The sequence below is a fragment of the Protobothrops mucrosquamatus genome, unplaced genomic scaffold (assembly GCF_001527695.2).
Source record: "Protobothrops mucrosquamatus isolate PMUCROS unplaced genomic scaffold, P.Mucros_1.0 scaffold1459, whole genome shotgun sequence".
NCBI lineage: Eukaryota > Metazoa > Chordata > Lepidosauria > Squamata > Viperidae > Protobothrops > Protobothrops mucrosquamatus.
The window spans coordinates 258,510-272,223 of NW_015387637.1; the positions used below are offsets into that span (position 1 = coordinate 258,510).

Genomic DNA, 13,714 nt, shown 5'->3' on the forward strand with positions numbered 1-13,714 from the left:
CTATGACTTAGGGCTGTGCAAAACATTTAGGAAGGACACTTTAATAACCACATTGGTGTGAGCAAAATAGTCTTCATCCATTTTTCGGACATATAGGAGAGAACCTTCTCATGTGTTGCCCTTAATATATGGAATATTTTGAAATCTCTTTGCCTTTAGAAAACAAGCATAGTCTTGTTCTTTCTTCTTAGCCAGTTCAGTTTTAATTCAGTTTTTTCCAGGGTTTTTTTCTTTTCATTAGCCTTCTTATGGCCCTCTGGTAAGACAGCAGTTGAATAAGCAACATTTATATTAATACATTCCAATTTACAATAAAAGATGTCCTATCAAGTTTACAAGTCTCCTCCCCATATCTTGCCATAAAATACAATATACCCAATTGACTCAAGAATAAGCCCCATTCAGTAGTGGAATTCAAATATGTGAACAACCGGTTCTCTGTGTGGATGCCGCTTCCGGAAGTCCATTCTGTGCCTGGGCAACAAAAAATTAGCTACAGGTTCTGCCGAAGTGGTGCGAACTGGCTGAATCCCACCACTGGCTCCATTAAAATAATTTCTGAATATGAATACATTAATACTTTTTAGTATCTTAATTGTATTATCTGACAATCAAATACGTATATGGTCTGTTTTGAGAGTCTTATCATAATGATTGCAGATACTTTCCAATATACAGATTCTTTACTTCAGTGTTGAAGCTGTGGCATCTGTTTATTTAAAATAAATATTGAGTCCCTTCACAGTCTGTGGTATAACTGTTTCTAAACTGCTGCTTCTAGCTAGTAGGATTATTTCAGAACTGCTGTGCTTCTCAACCTGTATTTATTGTCATGGTTATTGTTATGGAATAGGTATGATTTTCATGGTTGATTTATGAGATCAGCATTGCTTCTCATGTGTGCAGTAACCTACAAAATGATTTATTTCTGTGATAGGTGGTAAATTCTGAATCCTTCAAAGTTCCATGTGCATATATTTCATTCTGGCTTTATACAGATTATTAGTCCTAATGGTAAAACATTATTAAATTAATTGTATAAAATCAGCCTTTAAAATATATTCTAGAATAAGTCACTTTTTCTAGTTTCTACCTTTTATGCCTTGACTTCAGCAAATTCAATGGCATTCTGAGAAATCCTGATCACACCAAAAGGATAAGATGTACACAGTGGCATCATGTTATAAATGCCACAATTGCATACTTGTGTCCTGATGCCTTAACGAAGTTCTGATATTTGTGATGTGACTCATGTTTGTCCCCTAAGATACCCATGGTCAATTCTCAGCGTAGAAGGAAGAGAATATTTGGCTAATAGTTTCAGTTTTGACAAGTTGAAAACACATCTGTGCCATAACCTAGAACATTCTTTGCCAAGATAATCCTCTTGTGTTGGATGATAATTTATATTATTCATATCCTTAGTGTTGATTGGGAATTCTGAAGATTGTAACCAATAAGGCTTGAAGGAATCAGGTTGGAAGGGCTGATATAAAATATAAATACTATGATGGCACAGAGCAGAGAATTCATAGGGAAAGCAAACTAGGTTCAAGTTGGGCAATTGAGAGTGTACTTAGTTCTCATCATAGACCCAGATTGACAGATGTTCCTTCAGGGGTAGGCTCTGGGCAGATAGATAGATGGATGGATGGATGGATGGATGGATGGATGGATGGATGGATGGACGGACGGACCTTTATTGTCATTTTTTACTGTGGGCACATTGGCACACATTAAATTTAGTTGCTTGCTCTCAAAGTGTACACATACATAACAAACATTTAAACATGTTTGTTTAATATACAGTGTATAAACCTACACCCTTACATATAAATAACATATAAATATTAATTACGGTCCATCTTGAATACATAATGGAAAGAGGAAGCTTTAGAGTTCACAAGATTAATACTGTATGGAACGAAACTGTGACTGAATCTGGATGTTCTGCTTCGGATACCACGAAGCCTCCTCCCAGAAGGTAACAAGGAAAACAGGTTGTGAAGAGGATGTGTAGTGTCCCAGTCAATCTTGCGGACCCTGCTCAAGCAACGCTGATGTGCTATGTCCTGGATGGAAGGAAGGGAACTGCCAATAATCTTTTCAGCCATCCTCACCACCATCCTGCATCGCCTTCCTGAATGAAGTAGTGATGCTTCCAAACAAGACTGTAATGCTATATGACAGGATGCTCTCGATCATCCCTCTGTAGAAAGTGGTAAGGATAGGGGAAGGAAGATGTACTTTTCTCATGCAATGCAGAAAATGCAGGTGCTGCTGTGCCCGCTTTACCAGTGTCTTCCTTCCTTCCTTCCTTCCTTCCTTCCTCCCTCCCTTCCTCCCTTCTTTCCTTCCTTCCTTCCTTCCTTCCTCCCTCCCTCCCTTCCTTCCTTCTCCATGCTTCAAAAGATAATTTGTCTCATTCTTTCTGTCTCATGCCCAAGAGCGTGATGCAGAATTGAAGTGCAAATGATTAAAAAAGGGAGAGTCAATTAATGATGATGAGGCAAAAATGCATAAATAACATGAGAAAAAAATAAAGGAAGAAGACATTCAGATAACTTTGTGGCCTTCATAGAATCAGGATGCAGATTCCCCAAGCCTTGGGTAAAGAGGAATATTAGACCTGCAGATTGATAAGGTAAAATGAAATCCCATTCTCTTCATATTCAGACCAAGTGCTTGAATCAGTCAAAAGTGTCCAAATATAGCTTACAATATTTTAGATTAAATAGTTGCTGTAATGGCATCCAGGTATTGTACAACAAATAACAGCTAACTGCAATGGAGGCATAAGGAAGAGGGGGTAATGCCAAAGTTCATACATGTGAAAAGGACCTAAATATGTTTTGAGTCTCTTATTATCACCAAACAGTATCATTACTTGTACCATTATATCCTATTGATTAAATCCAAATACTAAAATCACTGCATATGCTTTCTTATACTTATGCACTTCAGTCAGGTTGTCATAGAAAAGGAATGGTCAAATTATGTTGTTGCCCTCTGCCTGCCCCTTTTCATGTAGTTTCTGGATTGTCCTGTTCATTGTGAAACATGAATAGGAGAGGTGAAGTCCAATTATTTAAGTTGTATTGTGCTAATAAAAAGACAGCAGAACTGTTGAAAATCATTGCTTACCCCCATTAAAAAGCAGAAGATACTTCAGAAACCTCAGAACCATAGAGATACAGTATAAGTCAAAATATCAAATGGACAGTGAAGAAATTAACTATTTAAATAGAATATTTTTTTATTATTAAAACTATTTCATTTAATCAGAACTTCCACTCTTATGCAGGTAACGGTATGGGGGGATGAAAACCTAGTTTGAGTAGTTTTTAAAGGAGAGAGTGTTTATGTGAAACATTTAAATATACTTCACCATCTAAATATATTTAATGCATAGACCATAATTTGATTAATGGCTGCTGGCCATGAAAACAGAACTTCACGTTCAGAAGTGCTGTACATCTCAAAACAAGTTGCTGTGATAAAAAACAATTAGGGAAATGCTGCTTTGATGCCATGCTTCTGGGAAGTATCTGAATCAAGAGACCTTTGTTTTTATCAAACAGAAATCTTATGTTCTTAATTAACACAACTTCCATGTGTTTAGTTCATAATTTTTAACAATACATTGTAACATATTTTGCTCGCTGCTTATGTTAGGTTATAATGTGCTGGACTGTAGCTGCTGAATGTGTGAAGCCAATTTTAATATTTATTCACTCAGCAGGAAGAACACATGCTGTGGTTTCTTAATGTACACTTTAACCACTGTACTATTGAGTGTGGTATACTAGCAGTAATAATTTATAGTGAGTCTCTTCATGGCATTATTGTCTAGGATCTTTTTTTTCTTTTCTTTTTTTGTGATTTCAGGGTTCTAGTCACCTTGATTATACATTTCCTTGCTTTGAAACTTTCATTTTTTCCGAGGCTGCAAACATGATATTACCAAATGAAACCCAGCACTCAGGCCAGATTTGTGGTGTGGTTTCTGACGGCTTAGCACTTCACTAGGTCTCTAAGGACATCACCAATAAATGTGAAAGAGACCAACAATAGATTGGCATACTTTTCTATTTCCACTAGAATAGAGGAAGAAATGCACTAAATTAAGTCTAACCTTAAATGTATAATCTGTCCTTGGGAAACAGAAAAAATAGGATATAGCATCTTCGAGCTCTCAGCATCCCTTATGAGAGAAAAAAAATGGTTCTAAGGGTCTCTGATCTTGTGTTTTAGTAAAATAGAACTGCACGGCTGACTGACAGTTCTGATCTAAAGCATTTACATTTAAGTTTTGATCTCTCTGCTTTTGATTAAAACTAATGAGCTCATTTAATTCAAAATGGGAATCTCTGATAAGAGAAATAAGGTTGATGTGATTGGATTAGAGGGGCAAATTAAACTCTTAGAGCAGAAGTTTGTGCTTATATAGTGTATTAAAAAGCTGTTGGCGTATTATGGCGTGTTAGATGATGAGAAAAATTTCATAGTAATTCATATTTAATCAGAAGAAATGAAAGTACTAAATATAACATGGCTCTGCTTTTCCCTCGAGTGATAAAGAGCTGTACATTTAAAATGACATGGAATTCATGCTCTCTTTAAAAAACAGTCTTGAGACCCACTGAAGAAAAAAGCATTATTGTCAGTGGGCTCATCACAACAGAGTTGAAATCCAAAGTAAAAAAAATGGCTATAGGAGAGTAAATATATGCAAGTTAATATCAACAGCCTAGCCCTTTTCAAATAAAGGGGGGGGAACCTTGGTTGATAAAAGCAACAGTCTTTAAATTTGATGAAAACTGCTTGACTAGTGTCCTTTAAACTGCTTAAACTGAAATGTTTCCTTGCCAATATATTCCTAGAGGTTTGCTTCTCAATTGAATGTCTTGCGCAACAAAAGTGTGCTCGCATTTGATAGGAAAATAAAAGCACTCGATTACGTGACCTTTTTACTCATGTTCAGGTGGACGAATGTTACAATTATCTCTCCCCTACTCTCAGATAAAAGCCAGCTCCAATTTGACAGAAAGAGCAAAGGGAGAGGCAAACTTCCAATGGAAGCTAGAAAACAACAATTTATTGTTTGAAAATTGTCCAGAAATATATGGACTGGTGGTTTTCGTGGGGGCATTGAGGAGGGCCACGTTGAATTGACGACATTTGCGGAATAGTCTCAGAAAAATAAATAGGCTCTTTTCCTAATATCAGTTTGTTTTTCAAGGTTTTTTTTTTCCTGCTGTGGAGTTTTACTTGCATAGTATTAAGAGAAGGCTATGAATTGTCATCCAAAGCAGTTTGATTTTTCCCTAGTTCTGTCATGAGCAAGGTGAAAGAGAGTTTATTTATTTGCTTATTAGTTATGCCTATAACTTTTGTGCTACTCAATTAAAAAAGAAAACTCTTCCACATCTTACATTTGGACCCAGATTAGTTCAATAGTTACACCTATGAAATTCAGAAGAACTCTCTAAAAGTTAAATGATCAATAAATTATTTTCTTATGTCTATTTTAGTGGAAACTACAAGTCCAAGCCTACTTTCAATAGACAACAATCTAGAGCGTTCTTTTTTCATTCGGATGAAATCCACGTTGACCAAGCGAGGTGTACACATAAAGTCTTCTGGATATAAGGTAAACTTTTGTTTTATCTCCCCAAATGTTGTTAGTAGTTCTCCGTCTTTTTAAAAAGATATATGATAAATTGTAGTATATCCCAGTTGATCTTCATAACAGTTGAGCCTTGGATAGTTTTATAAAAATTGTACAATTTGAGAAAGTGAAAGGTCATAGATGATATTTTTGAAGTATATCCATCAGGTATCATAGCAAGGTTAAAAATCTGCAGCATTCTTTAGTGTCACAGACTATCTGGGACAGTCCTTAAAAATTCTTCATATAGAAAGAAATAATTAAAAGCCTCATTTAACACAACAGGAGATGCTTCTTAGGAAGCATAGATTCCATGGATTTAATGAGAAGGAATGCTGTATTGGGAGTTTACAACTATTTTTTTATCACTGCCAATGAATTGGGGAAAATGTTTTATATCAAAAATTATTCTCACTGGAAGAATTTTCATTTTTCTTAATGTATATATGATTCTAAAATTCTATGAACAAGGTTGACTTTGAGCTGATGGAAAGTCTGATCAACATTCATTTTTTTCAATTTTCATCACTGATGGATATAGTTTTTTTTCTTTTTCTTGCTTTAACTATCTTTATTAATAATCCCAAATTTCACTTTCAGTTCTTGCACTTAATTTCCTGTTTGTTCTGCTGCTATCCTGCTTTCTCTTGTTTTATAAGAGATAAAGATTTGCCAATATACTCAAAATATAACTTTTCTGTTGCATGCCCCCCCAACCCATATTGTTTGAGTTGAGTGGCCCTATAATTCAATTGAATATGTAAATAAAAAAATACTTTTTTCATGCTTTATACAACCATCTATTACCTATTTAAACAATCCATTCTGTTGTTACTTTTCTTGTTTTGGTTATGTTGCAAAACACTGAATCGAAAACAACCAGCCTACTCAAAGTTATTTATGAGCAATCAGACTTTGAAAATAATACAATCTGAAATGGCTTACTATTATTCTGGATGCATTTCAGATGAGAGCAGGTATAAAACCGAACTTCTATGCCAAGATCTTGAGAATATGAAAAACACAAATTCTTCCTTTGGTTATAGCTTGTGCTAATTTCTATTAGATTTAAGACAACTTGACTTGATCTTTGATGGAGTTGATAGAATAAGTCTTTTGAAAAATCTACCACCATCTTTCTATTATGTATAATATGTGCAATAGTTTTATAATACTGAGAACAAACTTATATTTACAGCTTTTATCAACCCTATGTCATCCCTAAATGCTGCAGAAATATAACATGTAGACTATACTAACAATATCTTGAAAGGCTGTCTTTGCACTCCTCTATACATTTGGTGTCGATTCTCCATTGAGAATAAAGGAAAGGAACTAAGTTATTACAAAATAAAAATGTAAAGAATAATATGCTAATACAGGGAAATATATAGAAAATGCTGGAAAAATAAGATTTTTCAGTTTTAGAAAAAATTTAAGACAAGATTTTTGGTGAAGAAGAAATATCTTAGGCATCTCCAAGAAAATGTCTGCTCTGGAATATCTTTTTGATATAAATGTGAATAATACTTTTGAATATTTTTAAAGAAATTATTTTTTAAAACGATTCAATGCCTGGGCTGTAATGCTGAACTCAGTATGCTTTTGTGTGGTGCATAACATACAATATAGCATCATTTTTGTAGGCAAATTCTGAGCTTCATAATTAAATATTTAATTGCTCTACACAAATTTAAGATAAGACAGTTTGTGTTTGGTCAGTGATAGTAGGTTGGGTTTTTGTTGTTTTTTTTTTGCATAGGGCTGACAGTAGCTTACAGGGAATAGAAACTTTCCAAAATGACAACACCAAGTTAATATTGGGATAAAAGGATTGAAAAAGACCTGAATGATTGAATGGAATAGTGGTTAAACTCTAGGACTAACTCTCCTTGAGTTTCCAGAGAAATAGCAAGAAATAAATCTAATAAATAAGAATAAATGTACATTCACAACTTGAACTATTGTTTACTGTAATAAACACTCAATCCAGAATTTCCGCTGACACTAAAATCTTTCTCTGAAGTGACCAAATAAATTGTTTGACTACTGACCCTTTTGAGTAACCGAGCAAACATGTACGCTGGCTATTATATTCTCAATATCAACTTACATATAACCTCAGGCATTTCTGAGGGAACGTTCTTGAGAGAGAAATTAGTTACAGTGATGCCGAGATTGTCTGGTGCTCAGGTGGGAATAGAAAATGTCTTGCAAAGTTTTTATGAAGGCAGCCTATTGGGAAAAACTAAGGAGGCTATATTTAACACATTTATCCATAATATAAAAGGTCTTGATATATAGATCTACACTGAAGTGTTCACAAATTTTAGTGAAGATTTGTATATTTAGACCTTTTGTAGTTTGGATATGTATTAAAGTAAAACAGTGGTTCCCAGATGCCATGAAATTATTATTTATTTATGTTATATTGTATATATGTTGACTTTCTTTCAATCAGAATGTGAAGAATTCAGTTTGTAAGAACTTCTCATTCCTCATATTTGGAGGAATCACAGAAATGTGAATATTTAAACATCATCTTTACTTCTTTAATAGCCATTTTTATCAAGGCATATAACCATATCATATTCTTTGGAAAATTAAATTCAGTGCAATAAACTGAGATAAAAAATAATATGCAAACATTTAATTACTGTCATGCATTCAAAGTATTTGTTATGAACATTGAAATTTGATGGATATATTTCCTCTAATCAACCTCCTTGCACTAAAATAATCTTGAAATAGGTATGTTTAAAAAAATGATATATACACACCCAATTTAATGTTACTGCTGCTATTATGCCAAGACTATATTACATTATAGACTATGAAATGAGGTAATCACAGTTCTCCTGAAATCTTTAATCAATCAGTCAATTAATCAATCAATTGATAAGCCAATAAACCCGTTTAATCAAATCACCCACTTGCTGTTGCACTGAGAATATATATGAATTGCATTATTCAGTTGAGAAGAAAATTACAATATCATGGCATTGGAAGTGAGATATCAATTGAAGGCCTATTACAGGTAATTGCTGGGTTACAACATCAGTTGGGAATGGAATTTTCCCAATTTCCCAACCAAATTTTCCCATTTAGTGAATTTTCACACTAAATGATGTGGTCATACAGCACAATGCAATTCTGGCACTCTGGGACTAGTCAGCTCATAAAGTGGGAAGAGGTGGGAGTCCCAGGCAAGGAGTGGGGGTGGGGATGCCACACACAATCACTGTAGAAGTCGGGAGGTGTGCAGTTGCTTCAGGAGATTCTGTGGGCAAGCTCTAAGGAGTGCAGGCATACCAGCAAGGACCATGGGCAAGTTGGCAAGTACTCGCAAGTGGGTTGGCAGGGGCTGCAGGTGGGCCAGCAAGAGCCAAGGTCAGGCACTAGGGAGCATGTGCAAGCTGATACGGGCCACAGTGGGTGGGTAAGGAGGTGCTGTGGACTAGGAGATCTTTGGAATGTCCTACTCTATAGCAGGACTTACAACCGGTCCACAATTATGATGTCACAGCAAGCTGCAATCATTTACGTGATTGTCATTTACAGCTTGCCCTGCCAGATTTCCACAAGCAAAGTCAACGGGAAATCTGGCAGGGAAGGATGCAAGTTGATCCTATAAGTTGCTCCAGCCAGATTTTTTTCCTGAGGAGTCCCCCACTCATTCTGTGCCGTCATAATTTTGAATGGTTGCTGAATGAGTAGTGAACCAGAATAATTATGATTGGAATCAAGCCTCAGAGCCAAATCATGATTGCTGTTCCCTATATTTACCACCTAGTTTTTGTTTTGCTACATCTGATTCCTTTTATTAAATAAATAAATCGGTATCAGATGTCATACACTTCTACAGAATAACAGAACAACAGAGTTGAAAGGGACATTGGAGGTCTTCTCATCAACCCTATACCCCTTCAGACAATTAGTTGTCCAATCTCTTTTTAAATACCTCCAGTGTTGGAGCACCCACAACTTCTGGAGGTAGGTTCCATTGATTAGTTGTTCTGTCAGAAAATTTCTCCTTAATTCCAGGTTGGTGCTATTCTTGAAATAAGATAAATATCTTATACATTAGCTCAGCCTATCTTGTGTTTATACGATTCCCTTACCCTTATCTAGCTAAGTAAGAATAGTTCAGAAATATTTTTTTTTATTTTAAATCAGCTAGTATGAAAATAGTGTGTGTGTGTGTGTGTGTGTGTATGTGTGTGTGTGTGTGTGTGTGTTTAATCTATCTGCTTATAGATTTAAAATAGAGGAAGATTAGGTAACTTTTACTTATACTGAAAAAAGAGAGCTGATGCACAATAAACTACAGGCATTATGGGATGCCTTCAGTCATTTTATAATCAAATGCATTCATAAATTTTTGTACAGTTATAAGAAGTTGACTTTGATGGTACAAAACTCACAGGAAAGCTTTAGATCACAGGAGTAACCAGAGATGAAGTTTATGCTGACAATTTATCACCTCTTCTCTGTCAAAGAAAAACATTTTAGGATCTCCCTGTTAGCAATTGTATGCTATTCTGAAATTGTATTTTAAAAAAGATAGTCTGCCATCTGTCTTTTCTTGAGGATTCTTTCTTTTCTTTTATATTTCAACATGTTAACTTTACAAAATTGTATTTTTCAAAGCAGAATAAAATATGTGATGTCCATTATACAAACCTCTACCACCAGGATAAACAGGAATGTAAATCTCTTCAAATTTTAAGAGCTATAGAACAATTGAAATATATATTATTGGTGAATGTTACTTTTTTCATTTATCATATTATCAATGATAGACATTTTGCCCCTTAACAAAAATACATAGTTTGCAATGGTGGCAAATATCTTGTAGCTCGGGTGTAAGATGAGGGTGAAGGTTCACTCTCTGGGCTTGTGGGTTGGTTTACGAACGTTGGAATTGGTCAGGTGTGGGTGTGTAAAGAGAGAGTCTTGGGATGGGTGAGGTGTTAGTCATCAGTGAGAGTCTTGTAATGGGGAGGTTACATCAGGTGAGGGTCATTGGGAGGTGTGCTGGGGGGATTGCAGGGTTCATAGGCTGGTTGTAGGTCAATGTGTCTGTTGTAGGAATTGCTTGTGGGGTGCCAGGCTTCAATGAACTCATGAGCATGGCGGGTGGTAGCGTGGCTGATGGTTTTTGTGTTGTTCCAATCAAACTGGTGCTGTTTGGTGTCGGTGTGGGTTGAGATTAAGGATTTGGGATTGTGGCGTTTGACTACCAGCCGGTGTTCGTGGATCCTGTTTTTTAATTGACATGATGTTTGTCCCACATAGAATTGGTTGCAATCGTTACAGTTGATTTTGTAGATTACATTGTTTATTTCATCCTTCTATATCTTGTCTTTGGTTCTGAATAATTCCTGGCAGAGTGTGGCTGTGGGTTTGTGGGCTATTGCTATTCCTAGGGTTTGGAGAATTCTGGCTGTCATTTCTGACACCCCTTTTGTGTATGGTAGGATTAGTTTTTGCGTGGTGTTTTGCTGTCTGGTGTGTTGTGGTTTGGGTGCTGTGTATGGGAATACAAAGTTTTTTTGGATAGCCATTATGGAGAAAGATGTCAAGCAGCCATTTCTGTTCTGCTTTTCTTAGTGTTGTGGTGCTATATTGTGTCCTGGCCCTTCTGAAGAGGATCTAGACACAACTTCTTTTGTGTGTGGTGGGGTGGTTGCTTGGGAAGCTGAGGATCTGGTTCGTGTGCGTGGGTTTGCGATAGACGCGGGTTTCCAGTTCTCTATTGTCTAGTCTCCTTATGTCAATGTTGAGGAACGAAAGTCTGTTGTCTGCTTTCTCTTCACATGTGAATTTGATCCCAGGAAATATGTTATTGAGTAGGGGGGGTGTTTCTTCAATTTGGGAGTGTTTGATGATGATGAAGTAGTCATTGACGTAGTGTATCCAGAATTTTGGTTGGTTGGTGGGTAGAGCTATGGATTCGAGTCATTGCATGACTGCTTCTGCTATTAGGCCTGATATGGGTAATCTCATCAGGGTACTTTGTACTTGCTTATAGATTTTCCTGTTGAACTTGAAGTAGGCATAGATCCAGGAGTTTCATGATGGTTTCTGTGGACATAGAGTGTTCTGTGGTAGCATCATCTTTGTGAATATAGTGTTTAGTGAGTAGGTGGTGTATGGCTTATTTAGCCATGTCAATGTCAGTCGAGGTGAAGAGAGAGTGGGGACGTCGAAGGAGACCATGATTTCTTCCTTGTTGATTTTGGTGTTCTTGATGCATTGGAGAAATTGTTCTGGGGAGTTTGTTAAGTGGGTTGAGTCATTGACCAAGTGCTGAGTTTCCTTTGCAGGGTTTCTGCTAGTTTGTACTTTGGTGTTCCAGGTAGAGACACAATTGGGCGTAAGGGGATCACATTTTTGTATATTTGGGGGAGTCTGTAGAACCTGGGTGTGGAGGAGTCTTGTGGTTGCATGTGCTTTCTTTCTAGTGGTGTTAGCTGGTTTTCTTTTTCCATTTTTCTTAAGGTGTCTTTTATTTTGTTCTCTAGGTGTTTTGTTTGATCATTGTGATTATTTGGTAGGTGTTGATATCATTTAGATCAGTGGTGGTGAACCTATGGCACGGGTGCCAGAGGCGGCACTCAGAGCCCTCTCTGTGGGTACGCATGCCGTCGCCCCAGTCCTAGGCCTTCAGCTGGGTTTTATAAAACCTTTTCGCTTTTGGCCTCCGCCGCTGTGTGCAAAAAAAAAAAAGGTTCAATCAGTCAATTTCAACTTCTCGCGGGAAAAAAAGATCTTGCAAAGTTGGAATTGATTGATTGAACTTTTTAGTCCCACCCAGTCTGCCATTACCACCACAGCCACGCCCACCCAATGGGCCACGCCCACCCAATGGGCCACGCCCACCCGGCACTCGACGATGCATAAGTGGGTTTTCGGTTGCAGTTTGGGCACTCAGTCTCTAAAAGGTTCGCCATCACTGATTTAGATAGTTTTCGGCTTTGCTGATGTAGTCAGTTTTGTCCATTACTACTTTCAGTCTGCCTTTGTTTGCCGGTAGGATGACGATGTTTCCGTCTTGTTTCAGTGTCTTTAGTATTCTCCTCTCTTTTTTTCACTGAGTGTTTCATTTTGTCTGTTTCACTGCATCACAAGACCTATCACAAGACCCTCACTTGACACACCCACATCTGACCCATCATAAGACCTATTGATCACACAAAGCCCTTACAAACAGACACTGACACTGTCATCCCCTAAACTCCGCTGAAGATATTACCTAGCCTGGTAATGAAACGTTCAGAAACCAACCCACAAGCTCAGAGAACAAACCTTCACCCTCAAAAACACATAGTTTCTATTGCAAGAGAATTCCATGCAAGAATTGCCATCGAGAAAAGCAAAGAAGCAGTTAATGTGTATTGTCTATTTGCTATGGCACAATTTTATTATTAATAGTGCTTTTCTGAACTGAAAGTCATCTTCAGGAAAGCATGCTATGTATAGCTATCTGGATTACATCTCTCAAGATGTGAATGTGACAATTCTATTGTATTGGCAATACATTGCATGCTAATATAGATAAATATTACTGGAAAAGCTGTTCCCTTTATTTATTTATTTATTTGATTTGTATCCCGCCCTTCTCCTTACCGGACTCAGGGCGGCTGACAGCCTTATAAAACCGATATTACAATAAGTACCGATTTAAAACCAGATTAAAAGGAAATATTTGCAATGGCCTAATAATTAAAATTTCCCTTAAAAACCCCACTAAAATTCCCTAGGCCAATCCCGCTTGTTGGAAAAGCCATGTCTTTAGGGCGCGGCGGAAGGAGGGGAGATCCGGGATCACCCGGATCTCTGGGGTAGTTCGTTCCAGAGGGTGGGGGCTCCCACCGAGAAGGCCCTCCCCCTGGGGGTCGCCAGCCGGCACTGTCTGGCTGACGGCACCCTGAGGAGACCCACTCTGTGGGAGCGTACCGGCCGATGGGAGGTAATCTGCGGCAGAAGGCGGTCTCGGAGATATCCAGGTCCGATGCCATGGAGCGCTTTGAAGATGAT

The 13,714-nt window shown here is 37.2% G+C and overlaps 1 protein-coding gene across 1 annotated transcript in view; it reads left to right on the plus strand.

Annotated features, from left to right (window-relative positions):
* LOC107292948 (neuronal PAS domain-containing protein 3) overlaps positions 1 to 13,714 on the plus strand; it is a gene marked incomplete at its 5' end in the record, with an annotated part of 219,172 nt that overhangs the window by 157,415 nt on the left and 48,043 nt on the right. Inside the window, one exon of the mRNA XM_015822079.1 lies at positions 5,535 to 5,653. Within this exon, the coding sequence (XP_015677565.1) occupies positions 5,535 to 5,653 (119 nt within the window). The remainder of the gene's footprint in view (positions 1 to 5,534; positions 5,654 to 13,714) is intronic.